Consider the following 17,723-nt stretch of genomic DNA (forward strand, 5'->3'; position numbering starts at 1 on the left):
CTCATAATATTCATAGACAAGATGTTGGGAAATGTAGATAGTTTATAAAATCCCTCAGATTTATTCCCAAAATAAGGTTCTATAATTCTAAGCTGAGGCAAGCAAAAATTCATTCCCATACAATACTCCAAGCATGTGTTTATGCTACTATTACTGTAATGCTACTATTATAGTCATCCTAAACATAATCCCTTGAATCTTACTTGTCTCAGCTTTACCAAATGTTTCCCTGAATCCATCCTTCCCACCCTGACCCTGATTTATACATACAGATCCTCACAGATACCTCCCCCTGCCCTCCCCTCTCCCTACTGCATATCTTGTGCCAGGTACCAACACATCTTTTCCAAATGAATATATATGTGTGTAGACTCTCTTACTTGCCAGTCTTAGATTAAGGCACTGGCAGAAGACTTGTTTCTGTACTAAAAATTTCTCTGCAACCTTGAAAGTTCTAAAAGAAACTGGCATCATTTATACCTGTGACATATTTGGGGAGAAAATAAGCTGAGAAATGCTTTATTCTAAATTTTTTTATAATAGAACTTACATTTATCCAATGTTCAGTGCTTTTAAGAAAGATTTGAGAGTAAATTTTTTTTATCAACCTGCTTTCTTTGCTATTAGAATTTATCATGCTAGAAATGATCCAGAATTGTGCTAACTTTGCCTACTACAAATTCATTCTGTCCTGCTTCAACCAAGCATGCCCTGCTGCCTGGTTTTCTACTTCTTCCATTAATTCACTAGCCCAGTTCCTGAAGAAGCTGTTCTAAACCAACTTTTCTTTCTTTAAACCTCTACTCTGAGTTTGAGATTGAATCATAAAAAAATTCTGTTGAAGTTAATTAAGAATGGGTGGCTGCTTTCTTTCCCTCTCCCATTTCATTCCTCCTCCTTCTCATCCCCTTTCTACCCTTCCTCACTTGTTTCCATTTCACCCTCACACTTTTATCGAGTACCAAGTCTTTGCTAGTCACTCATGAAAGGGAAATAAAGGATGGTCCTCCTGTCTATCAAATCGACATTTTCATATGTCATCTCATTTGCCTTACACAGCCACCCTCTGGTAGATGCTGCAGATAAGTAAAGCTGGATTTACAGAGGCAGTAGCTTACTCGACCTTCAAAGGAAGGACTTGAATTCCAAGTCTTGGGTCTCTTTCACTCCAAACATTGCTGCCTAGTGATTTCAAAGCTATCTGGTATGACCTGACTGACCACTTTTAGTCAACACAGCTCTGCCTTTGAAACAGCCTCAGAGAAAGTGTCTCTTTCTCCTCAGTCCTATCCTGTGCCCTTCTAGCTTCTAAATACCTTCCTACTGTACTTCAGTCCTTCTAATTACAGTTTTTCCATTCATTCCTTCTCAAGTTTCTCCTCTTCACCTTTAAACACTCATAATCCAATTTTAACATAAATTTTCTCATATCCATTTTATTTTCTTTACCATTTGTTCAATTTTTCCCCCTTGTTCCTCTACTTCTAAAATCATGTTTACACATTGGTTTCACGTATCCTAATTTGTTGTTATCTGTTAGTAAATTCATTTTTTTTTTCTGACAACAAATTCTGTTCCTCTCTTGAAACTGCTATCTACAAGGCTACCTATGGCCTTTATCTTACCAAGTCTAGTAGCCTGTGTTTAGTCTCTGTTTTCCTTTACTGCCTTGTCATTTGTTCTGGTGAGTCTGGCCTTGTGAGTGTCTTTACTTTGGTCTCTATGACATCACCTAATGCTATTTTTCTATTACTTTTGCTGTGACTTCTGTATTTTATTCATTCTTGTCTCTTATTTCTACTAACCTTCTGTTTCAAGACACCCTAGGCACTGGCTCGAGACATGGCCTCCCTCTACAGTTACTTCTTTAGGGAACTGAGAAGTTATGGCCTTAAAATCTTGGGTTTTATGAAAATGATTTTAAGATCTGGATCTCAAATTCTATTCTCTCACTCTAACTCTCTATTTAGATGTCTTACTGGCAACCTATATTCCATTAATTCCAAACCAAATTCATCATCCTCATTTTATATGCTCCAATGCTGTCATTACATTTATCCCAGTCACCAAACTTAATGTCTTCTCCTTAGTCTCCCAAGTAGCTCTGCTACTCAACATGAATTCTGTGTTCTAGCCAGGCCAGTTTGTTGCCTTATTGTTAAGAATTTAGGATTATAATTCTACCCAAGATTAGAGAGAAAGTCAGGGTTAAAAGTAAACAATAATTAGTATTAAAGGTCTAGTGAACAGTTACAGTTAACCTAGTTGATTAAATTGTTTTTATATTTTGTTTTAATAGCACATTATTTAAAAAAAACAGTAATGCTTTGATATGTATGCTGAACACTTTAATATAGTTCTTTTTTGATCAAAAGAAAAAGCATAGTTGAATGAAAAACACATTGTGTCCTTCCCTGTATCAGAGGCTTCCCCTCCCCAGCACCCGAGACTTACAGGCCTTTCCTAAAATGCTCATTGCCTTCTTTACTATTTACAGTGATTCCTCCTTCAGAATCCAGCTCAAGTTCCACTTTCCATTTAGTCCACTTATGCAAATGTTTATCAAACATTGTTCCAGATAAAACCATGGAGACATAACCTCTTTCTGCATGGGACTTTGAGTCTAATAGGAACCAGTAACAACTTTCCTTTTAGTCTTACAGTACTTACCTTTTTATCTACTCCATATGTTTTGTCATCTCACCTTTATGTAAGCTCCTTGACTGTAGACATTGCCTTCTGCTGCTTTTCTGTCATTTGATACTAATTAGCACTCACACCTCAATTTTACTGCCTCTGTTGAACTGAATAATTTAACTGATCCAACTTTAGGAAATTAGGTGTTAGTAACATTTAGGCTAGTTACATTTTGTCTAAATTAGTAATCATTTGAAAAGTGGTTTGAAACTTCTTTGAAGTTCATACAGTAGATGGGAATTATTTTTAAGAGTATTTATTGTTTCTCTCGGCTTGATTTCATTTTTCAATGAATTGATGTGGCTTACATAAAGCTAAGAAGGTAGAGAATAAGGGGAGAAATATTGGCTTTAGCCTTTACTTAAAAATAGAATGCTTTTCAATGGAGGGAAGAGTATTCCATCATATTGCTTTGCCATCAACAACAATCAGCATCTATTCAATATATAAAGCAGTGCTTTGAGGTAGGTGTAATATTGGTAGACTGGTTTTGAGTATTTTTTTTTGCTATAGGGAAATTTGGTTTAAAAAGTGAAGGCATCAGCACAGGCATCCTTGGATAGCTTTATTTTTTAAGACCTATATTCTCCAAAGCATTCTCAGAAAGTCCTATAAATTATTCAAACTCTAAAGAAATAAAATCATTGTAAATTAAAAGTTTAATGCATATCATAGCCTATTGGTTTTAGATTAAAGGATACTCTATAGTTGCAACTTTAATGTCCTGCTTGTGCATTGTATAGTACATTAGGGACCATTATATAATCAAAATATACTGTATGTATTACCTATTTCAAATTATAGAGGCTTATCTTTGTGATTTTTTTTTACCTTTGTGACATGCAATCATCATATGTATAATCTGTTGTATATCAGATCCATGGTTAAGAACATAGCTGCTAAATTATAACATGGTTTTTGCTTGAGTACTGGCATTTTTACTTCCTATCCCTGTGACTTTGGGCAAGTCATTGAACTGCTTTGGGACTTAGATTCTTCATCACAGAAGTGGGGGTAGGGGGAGAATACTTATTAAACCAGCATTCTTATGAGGATTAGATGAAGTGATAGATGATATGTATGAAAATCATTTGTAAGCTCTGAAATGCTTTATAGATATAAAGTATATGTTCTTTAGGAAATCTTAAGAAAATTAGATAGTAACCAGTACATTAGTTAGCTTTGGTAGAGAGCTTTGCTAAATGCTGAATTGTAACAAATTCTCTTACGTATTCTATATATGTTCTTGAAAACATGTATGTGATGTCCTGGTAACTATACAACAACTGGCTCTCTGGGGGGGAAAAAAATCACCCCAGTTTATAGCATGGACTATTTTTCATGATGTAAATACTCCCACCATAGCCAATTTCAAGCCACAAACATGACATTACTGAACACCATGTTGGGAAGATACTTAAATCAGCTCTCCTGAGTCCATAAACGCCAACTCTGGCACAGGTTGAACTAAGATAGACTCAAGATTTTAGATATATAGGCATACATAAGTCATAATCATGAAAACTTTTAAACTTTATTTTGAAAACATATACAAATATTATTCTGTCTCTGAAAGCCAGGAATCTGGAATCAGACCTGGATTTTTATTCTGACTCTATACTTACTAATTTAATGACTTTGGACAAGTCAGAATATCTCTAAACCTCAGTCTCTTCATCAGTAAAACAGGCACAATAACAGTATCTCCCTCAGAAGGGGAGGGGAGATCTGGTGCTGATACAGACCTCTGGTTGAAAAGGATTGCTTTGTAAGGTTAGTGGCTATTGTCATCATGGTTATAATAGCATGCCACACTGAGTTCTTATTAATTGATTTTATTTTTTAGCTGACATGGGTTTTGCCAGATTATTCAATTCTCCTCTAAAGCCACTAGCAGATTTGGATCCTGTAGTTGTGACTTTCTGGTATCGGGCTCCAGAACTTTTGCTTGGCGCAAGGCATTATACAAAGGCCATTGGTAAGTTAGTGTGAAATGATTTACTTATAATTGGTAAGTATTATATCATTATTGTATGACATTGCGTTTATGATAAATACTAAATGGTATAATAAAGCTGCTTTGTAAAAGCCACTTTATATGGCTTTGTAAAAGTCCTGTTGTCATCTATATTCCCAGATTTTATATTCTAGTAGCTCTGGATTTTCAGTTATTTAGGAGAATATGATTCTTTTAAAAAAAGAAAGCATTTTCTTTTTTGAATTATTTATTTTTAATTGGAAGATAATTGCTTTACAATGTTGTGTTGGTTTCTGCTGCGCAACAGTGTGAATCAGCCATCAGTATACATATATCTCCTCCTTCTTGGGCCTAAAAGAAAGCATTTGCTTTCAGAGGATAGAAGTGTCTGATCTTGTTGAGTTGCTATAGAAATGATAAAATGCAGATTTTGTTTTGCACCTACCTACTATTGATTGGAAGAACTGGAGAGAGGTTTAGAATTTTCTTCACAAAAAGAAAAACAGAAAAACGGAAGTAGTACAGTTATTGGAGAGAGCCTCTGCTATTTGGGAAATAGTTAGTCAGTCCTTTCCTAAGCAAGAAACAATATGACTAATCCTTCTCTTTTGCCATTATAGTTATCAGGATGGCAGTTGCTCCATTAAGGTAGGAAATAGAGCCTGGGTAGACTAGCTGTGCTCAGCATCTTGCCATCTCACCAAGCATAAACGCTGAACAAGAAAACCTGTGAAAAACACAATCTGTAGGATTTAAAGTCTGCTTCAGAACAGAGGCATCAGAGAATTTGCTGCCTGGCCCTGTAGTGTCCTCAGAGGGCCCAGCTGCCAACTGAGGGAGTCGGGAAGAGAGAACTACCCTCAAACCTAGGTACTGCTTTAAAGGAGGTGAAAGGAGAAGACAGGGAGGGAGTAAGTAGGACCATTAATGTGAAGGCCTAGTTCTATAAGGTACCTACATTTTGCTCACTGAGTTTCTTTAAAGTTTCCTTTTCTTAAATTATGGTTACTTGTATTACACTAATTTTGACTGCATTTAGCTGCTTTGGTCAAGTTCTATTTGATACATGCACTTAAATTATAAAATTATTAAAAATAGACAAGCACAATCCTTTCTCTGTTAAGCTTATGAAAAATCTGAAAAGAACTATCAAAGAGTTATCAAGGAAGTTCTCAACGTTTGAAGAGATCAGACTCATAATTAACCTCTTCATGGGTAAAAACGGAAACAAAAATTAAAATATAGTAATGTCCTCATTCGTCAGGAGGTCTGATTTCTGCAAAACTCAAATACCCAGAACACATTTATACTTCCTTTTTCTAGGGATTAAGACACAAGCACAGTGTGGAATATTGTAATTCTTCATAAGTACTGCTGAAGGATTTTGTTAAATTGGTGAAAAAGGCTATGAGTGGTCACAGCACCATAAGGAAAACCATATGTGTTTGATAGTAGAGGCGTGTGAGACTGACCTCAGACCCATCCCCTGGCAGCTGAGCCTGCAGTAATAAGACCCCTGACCAGAGGCTGTCACCATTATCAGCCAAGGGCTGTGAAGGCAGGAGAACTTTGTTTGATACGAAAAGTAAATGGAAGGGACAGAGCAGGGGTCCCCAACCTCTAGGCCGTGGACTGGTACCTCCTGTCAGATCAGCAGTGGCATTAGATTAGAAATAAAGTGCATAATAAATGGAATGCGCTTGGATCACCCCCCTTCCCAACTCCTGTCCGTGGAAAAATTGTCTTCCACAAAACTGGTCCCTGGTGCCAAAAAGGTTGGGGACCACTGGGACAGAGCGGTTCTTAGAATGAGCCTGACTCTATTTCCATTCCAGTGAGTGCACTGAGGGGCTTTATTTTTGAGACATTTAGCATTATGGTTACTTTTTCTGTTATTAGTTGTCTCTCTTGAGAACAATAAAATCTAGACAATCTCAGAAGGTACCAGAGGCTAGGAAGGGGCCAAAAGTTAAGACAGAGAAAAGGGGAGTGCTACTTGGGAGCAACAGTTGGTGCTTTAGAACAGGACTGGTGTTGAGATAACCCCGGGCACAGGGTAGGAGTACAGGATGTGATAACAGCAGAACCTCCCGTGCGCTGGGCTCTTACCTAGCACTGTGCAGTCTGTGTCAGAAGGGAGATGCCAGGAAGAAAAGGAAGACTCAGCCAGAAACCTTGTTAAACAAAATGATGCCCCACCAAAGATTGTCTCACTCTCAGAGATTCTTAGCAAACCCACGGCCTATGTTTAACATGTACCTCTGGTGATTCTGTTGTCTGTGGTCCCCACACTTTGAGAAGCATAGTTTTATGAATATTTTCTGATTAACTGCTCTACTGTTGTAATAAAAAATAGATGTGTTTTTTGGAAATAAAGGTAATTGGGTATGAACTGGAAACCAACTATATTTCTTATTTCCTCAGGGTAAGAAGGACTGAAATTGAATTTTAACCAGCTTGTGACTTACTAGCTCAGTAAAAATGAGACTTAGCAATTAAAGATAAAAACATAATCACTGATTTCTAATTTTAGTCATCCCAATTATTTATTCTGGATAGAAGTTAGGAAAAAAGTTAAGACATAAAAGTAATAATCCCCACATTAGTTAGCTTATATATTCATAGTAGACATAAATATACACAGTTACTCATTCTTAGAATTCTGTGTACCTGGTTCATATCAGAAATGAGTATTATTTCTATTCAGAGCATATAAAAGAGAGTTTGATTTGGCATCAGTGAAAATTTATGAAATGAGATTTAGCCCAGGAGTGGTGGTGGCTGTGGTATGTGTGTGTGTGAGAGAGACACACACATGGGGAGTGGGGCAGGGGGAGGCAGGGAGGAGAGGGGAGAGGGAGAGAGAGAAAAGTGCAAGTCACTGATAAAGGAAAGAGCTGAGAAATGGGTAAAGATGGTGCTGGAGCCAGATGATCATTTAAAATTAGATGCTATGAGGCAGGACACGCTAGAATTTAATACTGCCTGCTACATTGAGGTTCCTTCTCTTAGCAGTTCTCCGGGAAATCTAGATACAGGCCTCTGTCCTTTGAATAGAGGGCAAACCAGGAACTGTGTGGCCAGCAACATACAGTAGTTGTCTCCATTGACTGCATAGTAGAGGCAGCTGCAGGAAGAGACTTGGGACAGTCAAGAGGCTGCCATATCAGGGCAAAGGGGGACAGCCGACATGACATGGCAGAGAAAAAAATGACAAAGTAGACACTGAACAGTATTATTCTACTCTTTAGTGATGGATCTTCATGATGATGATTAAGTTATATGTTATAGCCTCTTACGATGGCAGGTAATAATGTAATAAAAATGGTTATTGAAAGAATATGTTCCCATTATCCGGAAGGCTAACGTGTGGGAGGAAACCATCCCTGAATGGAGTCAGATGCATGAGACATTGCTATATATTTTTTTCATTTAGTAGTTTATGAAATGGTGTCCCAACAGTAATTCTACCTAATAGCTTGTCTACAGAATGTGATTCTTATGTTTAGAAGACTTCTAAACACTGTACTTTTCTATGCTGTCCCGTAGTCTGTGTGTTATTAACTTTAAAAAATACTAAATGGCATTAAGTGGGCAAGTATGAATATACATCTCACAAAAATTAATTCACATGCACATTTGGCAAAGCATTATAAATATTAGTCTTAGAATCTAGATTAAAACTATATTATAGTTTTTCAATATGTAAAGTCCAAGTAGAATCATCTTTAACTGGTTATTTGAAGTAGTTAATAAAACCCTGAATAATGCCTCAATTTATCTTGGCATGATGGAGTTGGGGCAGCATCTCAGTATGTTCAGATCACTTCTCTTTACTGGTGTCACACAGTGCCTGTATATACTTGTATTTATCAGCTTCTAGACCTTACCACTTCTTGAAAACACTGAAGGTGGTGTCTTTCAGACAAAAGTTGAGTTTTTCCAGATTATTTGGTGTAATCTGTAGTGTCTAGACTGACAACTCAAAAATTCTACTGTCATTATGTATTTGATTTCTTTAAAGAAACCTATCACCGTACCTGATCATATTATTTTATTCTATCACATCTTGAGTGTCATGCCTTGTATTAGATTATCAATTGAATGCTTCAGCAATTAAATTATTAATAGTGGTTAGAAAGGCTTTTGCCTAAATGTAAAGAAAATTCATTGCTTGCTAAATTGAGTTCCCCAAGTTTATCTTGATCAGGAAGTTTGCAAGTAATGTTTTTTATTTGACTTTCAGTCTGTTATGTGATGGTATAGCTGTGCTGTGTTCTGTCACTCAGTAGTGTCCAACTCTTTGTGACCCCATGGACTGTAGCCCTCCAGGCTCCTCTATCCATGGGGATTCTGCAGGCAAGAATACTGCGATGAGTTGCCATGCCCTCCTCCAGGGGATCTTCCCAATGGAGGGATCGAACCCAGGTCTCCCACATTGCAGGCAGATTCTTTACTGTCTGAGCCACCAGGGAAGCCCAATGATATAGCTATTTCATAGCATATATATGTTTTCTTAATACACTTATTGTATTAACTGAAAAGATTTTTAAACTTTATTTGGGGGATTCTTTTCTTTTTAAAAGCTATACTTAATATGCAATATTATATTAGATATATAACATATATAATTTTTATATGTTATAAAATAATCATCACAATAAGTCCAGTTACCATCTGTCACCATTGTAAAGTTATTACAATACCATTGACTTTATTGCCTTCGTGTACATTTCATCCGTTTAACATCCCTGGAAGTTTGTACCTCTTAATCTCTTTTACCTATTTCACCCATCCACCTACCTTGAAAAATGTTTTTATATGTAGGTTGTGATTATACCAAGAAATTATAACCAAAGAAATATAATAGATATGTACAAAAACTTGTTTTTCTTCCTTCATAGATATATGGGCAATAGGTTGCATATTTGCTGAACTATTGACTTCAGAACCTATTTTTCACTGTCGTCAGGAAGATATAAAAACAAGCAATCCTTTTCATCATGATCAACTAGACCGGATATTTAGTGTCATGGGATTTCCTGCAGGTAATTTATTTTTTTTTCAAAATAATACTTGAGTCATATTTCAAAAACATTCTTTTTAAAAAGGATATTTTAAGTATTTTTACATATGTTTTTAAGCTAAATAACTAGATTTTCGATAAGTAACATTATTTCCTGTAACAACATTCAATATTTTTTTTTGGTAAGATAAAGACTGGGAAGATATTAGAAAGATGCCAGAATACCCAACACTTCAGAAAGACTTTAGAAGAACAACGTAAGTAATACCATATTACATACAAGTAACATTCAGTGGGAATATTTAAATTAATCCTTTTAAAAGCCAGATAGATTATTGTTTAAACCAGAAACTTAGATGTTAGTATATTAATTATGTTTATGATTTAAAGAAGATATTTCAAATGTTGTTAATGTATATGCCAGGCTTAGGCATATATTTATTTAAAAACTTTTAAGAATTTAAGGGTCAATAGATAGTTAAAAGTCTCTTCTGTTTAGCTTGGAAAAGGGCTCAGTTCAAGGCCTTAATGGTAGTTTTGTCTTTATCTGTGTAATGAGTTGTGTCTGAAATGCTGGGCTAGGCAACCAGTAAGGGTGGCAGGCGGAAGGACACATGGCCTAGGATCTGAGTAAAACTAACTGGTGGGGATGTGTATGCTGAGTAGAAATGAGAGGAGTTTGTTATAAATATGTGCACCTAGAGGAAAAGGTGGAAGACGTTCTCATTTGGGAAACGTAACAGAAAAATTTCAGGACAGGAATGGCTTGTAGGAACAAAAGCAGATATGATAAAGAGCAGCAGTGAAAGGCACTGGTCATTTTGGGCCTCTCTTTCACACAGTCCTAGGTAGGGATCCTTGCCTCCATGCATCTCCTAAAGAGAGCGCTGACATTGCTCAGGTGTCTGAATTGGGCTCTCTTCGCACCCTAGACATTTCCCTAGACAGTCTCTGTGATTTTGATGGCTACAGCGCACCATCAGTTATGCTGATGGCTCCCAATTTATACATTCTACTCTGATTTCCTTTCCAAGTTTCAGATCCATGTATCTAACTGCTTTTTGGAATCCCAACTTGAGTGTCCCATAAATACTTCAAAATACGTGTCCCAAACTGAGCTCATCATCTGTCTTCCTAAACTTTTCCTCCCACTATATATCTTATCTTAGGAAATGGCTCCCTGATTTACCTAATTGTTCAAGCCAAAGACCTTAAAGATGTCCCTGATCCTTCTCCTCTCTCACTGCCTTCCATTTTATCCTCTAGTGTCCAAACGATTAGCAAATCTAGTAAATTCTTTGTTTCAATATCCTTCAGATCTCTGTATTTCTCTCCATCTACCCTGCCACTATTATAGACCAGACTACCACCCTCTCTCTCACCTGGGATCCTGCATTGGCCTCATAAGTGGTATTTCTACCTTCAGTCTTCATTCTGACTCACTGCCCGTTCTGCAGTCATCACCAAAAGCACATCTGAGCATGTCAGTCTTCACGTTGCTTTCAGTTTTTAAATATGGCTTACAAAAGCTTTGGCTTCTGCATCACTAGATTTATCTCCTAAACCTCTGTCTACTTTGTACTTTATAGGCTGGACATCATAAATTTCTTTAAGATCCTCAAAACCCCTGAGCTTTCTTGGACCCCTGGATTTTTACACATGCTGTTCCCTCAGTCTGGGACGTATTGATACCATCCTCCCACCCATTTCATCAGATAACTCCTGTTTATCCTTTCTATCCTGATGAGGTCTCCCCTTGCTCTTCTAGTCAGGTGCTCCCCCTCTGCACTCCTGTGGCATATCCTGAGCTGCTTCTCTCAGCACACATCACTTTGCTCAACAGTTGGCTTTTGAACACACTTATCTGCCTTTCCCTCTAGAATATGGATCATGCCTGTTTTATACACCATTAAAGGCATCTCCAGGGCCTAGTATATAGTGCATTTCATTAGTTACTTGTCAAATGGGTATTAAATGAAAGTGGTTCAAGTAATTGAAGATAAGCTGGTAATATAAAAGAGAAAATTAATGAAGACACAACATTTTATCTTAGTATTTAAAGGCCAAAGGAAGAGTCTGACATTAAAGGATAGTATTTACAATAACCAGAAATAACAGGAGAGAAATTTAGAAAGATAAATGAAATTTAGTTTAAAAAGTAAAAAAAAAAAGTTCAGAGATAAGAGCCCATACTTTCTAAGCAAACAATTTTATCCACATAAAATCCGCCTACTAATACATAACACAAAAAGGAATTTATTAAAAATTAGCTAAATATAATGCAGTACATACAAGTCACTAAAGTATAATAAAAAATTCCAGATAGTATTATTTCAAATGACATTAAAAAGTAAACAAATAACTTGTTTTCATTATATCAGATAAAAAGAACCAAAAAAATTAGTCTTGATGTGAATTGTGAAGGGTAACAATAAAATTTTCTGTAATCTTTCCAAAGTGTCAGCTTTTGTTAGCTCATTAGAAGGCAAGGTGAGAACAGAATTAAAAGGAAATAAATAAGTTGACTTTAAAAATTGAATGTTTGAATAAACATGCTGATAAAATGCTTTATAATGTATATAGAGAGTTTGAAAATTGTTCAGCTCCTAAACTGTAGTAAATCTAGAAGAGGATAATACAGAAAATGACAATTTATCTTATTTGTAATACTAGGAAAAATAAGAAACCACAACGGGAATCGAGCAATAGGATTTTTCAACTTTAAGACCTTTTATATTATGATAGAAACAACCTTAGAATCTGGAGTTAACTCAAGAAATCAGTTGATTCAACATAAAGACCAAAGCTATGTTGACAGACTCCATTTCTACATAAACCTTAAAGTTTTGTTTAACCATCACTAAACTTAATGGTTACCTTGCCAATAAAAATATTCCTGGTATTAGAGGAAAATAATTTTTAAGTTAATCTACATGGCAAAGATTTTCTTAAAAATACCTGGTGTTGGCAAGGGTATAATAAAATGGGCATTCTTACTTATAGCTACTGGGGAGAATGAATGCTTGTCAGACATTAAGGTGTCCACAGATCACCTGGAGACCTTGTTAAAGATGCAGATTCTGGTTCAGAATCTGGAATAGGGACTGAGTACCTGCATTCCTAGTGCAGGCTTTCAGGTGCCCATGCTACTGGTCTGAGGGCCAGGTTCATGTAGCAAGTTCTAGAGCACACAAAAAAGGCTTTGGCATTTACTTACCCTTTGACCTATTAATTCTAAGACTTTATCCTGAAAAAGCATCAAAGCAGCCACACATAGCTAAGATGAGGCACCTAAAGGCTTTCATAGAGGTTAACTAACTGCCCAAGATCACACAACTGTTAAATGACTGAGTCAGGGTCTGGGAGGGGCCTCTGATTCTCACCTGCCATGCAGTCCTGTCCCCCTCAATGTGTACTAAATTTACCTACGAGGATCTGCACTTTCTAACTGTTGTGAAACAAGTGTCATTAGTAACAGTAGAAAATGTTCAACCAGTATAAACAATAAGCTTAAAGAGTGTTTGGCAAGAGAAAACACTTACAAAACAATATTAAGTGAGAAAAGGACAACTTATATGTGATTAAGTATGATTCAAATTTTATAAAAACAGAAATGCCTCTTTGTGTATATATATATATATATATATATATGCACAGAAACAATGCCAAAGGAAAATTATCAAATCTTGATGATGGAGTTTTTTAAATTGCTTCATAGCGTGATTATGAGTGTTTTCAATTTTTTCTTAATACTTCTTTATATTCTCTAAATTTTCTACCATAAACATATATTACCTGTTTCTTGACCTTTTAAATTTGAAATATTTCATATTTAGGAAAGAACATACATGATGAAAATATGTAGTCTATTTAGAATAATAAATTGAATACCCATTTACTCACCCCTCAACCTGAGCAGTTGCTATCCTGATATAGAATATGTACCTAGGAAGGAATTGCTGGGTCATAGGATGGTCACATTTTCTGCTCTAATGGTTAATGCATTATTATTTTCCAAAGTAATTCTAACAGTATAAATTCTTACATGCAGTGTGTAACAATTCTTATTTCTTTTTTATATATTTACCAACATTTGGTTTTGTGTTCCTTTTTAATCAGAAAAAAAAAATGGCTTAAATGAATCCATACCTCATAGGAAAACCAATCTTGGAACCTTCCGTTAAAAGATGTCAATTGTGTGAATGTCCTCAATAGTGTGTGGATGTCATGTCTTTGCAGGTACGCCAACAGTAGCCTCATAAAGTACATGGAGAAACACAAGGTCAAGCCTGACAGCAAAGTATTCCTTTTGGTAGGTGCATCTCTCCAGAGTGGGAAGGTGATCCTTAGCACAGCTCTCACCTGACCTCACTTACTGTGGAATTGTCCCAGCTCTTCCTCCTCTTCAGGAAAAAAAGAAATTGGTGGATGCTGGGGCAAAATTAAATCTTTTTCCTTTGAGATGTCACTCTTGACTTTTAGCCTTGTTTCCGGTGGTTTACCAGTAGGAGAAAAAAAAAATTCTAAAACAGTTTTACTGTTAATCATTTCTGTCAGTTTCACATAAATGTGTGTAGTGTATTAATAAACTGTCATTTAATGTTAATTCTGTTAGACATTAACACAGTCAAAACATTCACTTGGAAGCAAACTTTCATGTGCTATCAATTTCTTATGTGTTGTTATTCTAGCTTCAGAAACTCCTTACGATGGATCCAACCAAGAGAATTACCTCCGAGCAGGCTCTGCAGGATCCCTATTTTCAGGAGGACCCCTTGCCAACATTAGAGTATGTATCCTTCCTTTTCTGTGCACTTTGCCCCAGGTTGAGGGTGTGCAGTGGTGGCTAAAGGCAAGGGAAGCACTTGTTACTCAAGTCTTTTATTTCTTTGGTTAATACCACCTCAGGGAAAAACTAGTAGAGAGGTCCTGTATTTTGAAACAGGCAAAGCTGTAAAGAGGTGTGAATAAAAACAAGTTTACGGAATGATCATTAATCAGTTTTACAGACAAAAACTAAAGCTGAGAACAGATGGGACTTTTATTATAGATTGGTCAGCCAGAACAGTTCACACCAAACCAGTAGGGAACTGAGCTTTTAAAATTGTATGTCTCTGCTGCATTATTATACCTCTCCATTTCCCCATCCTTATTATACTCACAGATATAAATTGTGCTTGGATTTACTGATATTAGAGGTACAGCTTTTCTTGAGAAAAAAATTACTTTCATTGTTGAAGCAAATACACAGTCAGCTCTTTTTAGTGCTGATGAAGTTTGTGTGGAGAAATTTCTGTGTTACATATGTCAACTAGCTAACTGCAGTTTTAAGATTTGTTATTGAAAGTGGCAATTACACCAGTGTAAAACTTAGATGACAAATTGTTCTTTTCTTATTGCTTAAATTGTGTTGAGAGGCATACCAGCCACAGATGAAGAGTAGGAAATAAGAAAAAAAAAGTGGAATTTTAAATGAACAGGTCAATCATACTATAGATTTTAGGTCATGACATGTATTTTTTTTTTTCCTTCAATGATTTGTAGTGTGTTTGCTGGCTGCCAGATTCCATATCCCAAACGAGAATTCCTTAATGAAGATGAACCTGAAGAGAAAGGTGACAAGGTATAAATTGCACTTAGGGAAGGATAAATGTAATAATTCCTATATATTTAACTACATTTTATTTAATTGTGTATTTACTTTATTGTAGATGTACTCTGTAATTTGAAATACGCATTCACAGATAAATGAACTTCCTGATTTGTTTTACAGTCTATTTTATTCCCCGATTCTTAATTCTTGCTTTTGTTTGTTCAGTGTCATTGCCATCATTTTATGTAGGCTGCTTTTAAAGCATCACTCTATGCTTTGACTGTACCAACTCCTCCCCACACAGCCCTTGTTTTCCAAATTGACTGAAAAGACTGTTGGAGCTGTTTTAAGGAGTTGCTCTTTCCTCTGTGCCTGTGTCTTCAGTGGGATGTCTGTCCCTGATAGGGAGGATTACTGTGCAATCTAAATGAACTTCAGAGAACGAGTCCTCTTTGGGGCTCCGTACTCACCTTTGAGGGTGCTGTATTCCCCAGCTGCTCCATTCTCCAGGCATGCCAGTCACTGTGGTGTCCCACGTAGGTCTCTCCCCAGGTTGGCTGGCAGTCTCATATGCATATCCTACAATGACAGGTGTAATTTCGTTCCATACCAAGCTTGCCTATTTTTCTCTTCTTATAAGAACCAGCAGCAGCAACAGAACCAACATCAGCAGCCCACAGCCCCCCCACAGCAGGCGGCTGCCCCCCCGCCGGCCCCCCCACAGCAGCAGAACAGCAGCCAGACCAACGGGACTGCAGGAGGTGCAGGGGCCGGGCCCGCCGGAGCAGGGCTGCAGCACAGCCAGGACTCCGGCCTTAACCAGGTGCCTCCCAACAAGAAACCGCGGCTGGGGCCTTCAGGCACAAACTCGGGCGGGCCTGTTATGCCCTCAGATTATCAGGTATTCCCCCTGAATGTTGTAGTTTTTCATGTTGACATACCATTAGAAAACAAAATTCAACTGAGCAAATTTTAAAGGTCTCATTGGCTGTATTCAGTGATTCATGTATCACATAGCATCTCATCTAGCATATAGAAAGAGACTCTGAAGAGCTGTACAAAATGAAAGACTTCTGGACTTCTATAGGCAGAAGGAGGTGGGACAGGATGTTACTTAAACAGAGAGCTGATCATGTCAGGCCAGGGCACCTTCCTCTGGGGACTACAGGAGTCTACCCGGTAGATTACTTCTCAAGTGCTGAGCAGAGATTCCAGACCGACTTGGGAAGAGTACATTCCTGGGAGGGGCTGAAACTGCAGTTAGGTTAGGTATTAAGTCTCAGTTTGGTTACATGGGCTTAGCACAAATGACTCCATTTTGAGCCTGTTGTCTCTTTTTTTAGCAATACATTTTATGAAATGGTAAATACACATACAGGCTTTCCAGGTGGCTCAGTAGTAAAGAATCCGCTTGCCAAGCAAGAGACTCAGGTTCCATCTTTGGGTCGTGAAGATCCCCTGGAGAAGGAAATGACAACCCACTCCAGTATTCTTGCTGGAAAAATCCCATGAACAGAGGAGTCTGGTGGGCTGCAGTCCATTGGGTCACAGAGTCAGACACGACTGAGTAACTAGACAACAATAATGCTTACAATAGATCCTTTTAGAAATAAGCGGTACTTAACTCTAAAGTTTGATTTCACAGTCCTGGTCTTTCTAGGGCATTATATGAAAATGAAGATTTTTGTCATTTCATGTAATTGCAAGGTATTTGTTTCTTGTTTATCCTACAACCCTGAGGAGGGAAGGTGAAGCAGGCAGCTCCTCCTCAACATTTCTCATTTTACCCTTACAGCTGCCTGTCAGGTTTGGGTCAGAAAAAGACCCCTCGACAAGTAGCTGAAAGGAAGAGGAATGGTGGCTTACTGTGAACAAAGTAAGCAGCATACTTCAGAAGGTTTTGCCATCACTGGGAGGAAATAATCAGTACATAGCCACATGACAGAAGAGAAAGGGACAAAGACTTGTCAGGAATAACCGTTAAATCTCACAAGAAATAATTTTGAGACAAGAAACTACATTTGTTGAGATTCAAACAAAAACTGCAATTGTATTACCAATTCAAGAAATTAAAGGAAAAAACCCTAAGGATTGGTGTTTGGAGAGACAGGTAAAAATACCGGTGAAAACCAAGGGAATCTTGAAAAAAAAAAGTTTTCAAGGTAGTAACAAACTTAAGATCTAAGAAGGGAAACAAAAAACTTACTTACTTAAAAAAAAAAGGTTTAGAACCACAGTCCCTCAGGGAACTGGTGGAGAAGGAGCACATAGGAGAGAGATAATAGAAAACAAAACCACAGGCAACGAAGACATAAACTCACTGATTAGGAACTGGAAACCAGAGAAACGTTAACGAGAAAGACATAATAAATAGCTGTTTAAACTGGCTTTACATTTTGAATATCTCAACACAACTACTTCGAAAACTT

At 37.1% G+C, this 17,723-nt stretch overlaps 1 protein-coding gene and 1 long non-coding RNA gene across 14 annotated transcripts in view; one reads left to right on the forward strand and one right to left on the reverse strand.

Moving 5' to 3' along the window:
- Positions 1-17,723, forward strand: part of CDK19 (cyclin dependent kinase 19) — a 226,365-nt gene that overhangs the window by 202,430 nt on the left and 6,212 nt on the right. For 12 of the 13 annotated variants that reach the window (XR_014065637.1, XR_014065639.1, XR_014065634.1 and 9 more), the window contains 7 exons: positions 4,544-4,675; positions 9,580-9,723; positions 9,889-9,958; positions 13,941-14,013; positions 14,393-14,490; positions 15,246-15,324; positions 15,935-16,195. Coding sequence is in view for 7 of the 13 variants with exons in the window: in XM_081530590.1 (XP_081386716.1) it covers positions 4,544-4,675; positions 9,580-9,723; positions 9,889-9,958; positions 13,941-14,013; positions 14,393-14,490; positions 15,246-15,324; positions 15,935-16,195 (857 nt within the window). In the remaining 6 variants the exon portion in view is untranslated. The remainder of the gene's footprint in view (positions 1-4,543; positions 4,676-9,579; positions 9,724-9,888; positions 9,959-13,940; positions 14,014-14,392; positions 14,491-15,245; positions 15,325-15,934; positions 16,196-17,723) is intronic. The other variant, XM_081530592.1, reaches the window with a different exon arrangement.
- LOC145521731 (uncharacterized) overlaps positions 14,719-17,723 on the reverse strand; it is a 97,145-nt gene continuing 94,140 nt past the window's right edge. Inside the window, exons 4-5 of the long non-coding RNA XR_014065642.1 lie at positions 15,765-15,873; positions 14,719-15,304 (exon numbers count right to left, since the gene is read on the reverse strand). This is a non-coding gene — a long non-coding RNA (uncharacterized LOC145521731). The remainder of the gene's footprint in view (positions 15,305-15,764; positions 15,874-17,723) is intronic.

This window comes from Giraffa tippelskirchi, chromosome 9 (genome assembly GCF_054371585.1).
Source record: "Giraffa tippelskirchi isolate mGirTip1 chromosome 9, T2T-mGirTip1v1.2.pri, whole genome shotgun sequence".
NCBI classification, from domain to species: Eukaryota; Metazoa; Chordata; class Mammalia; order Artiodactyla; family Giraffidae; genus Giraffa; species Giraffa tippelskirchi.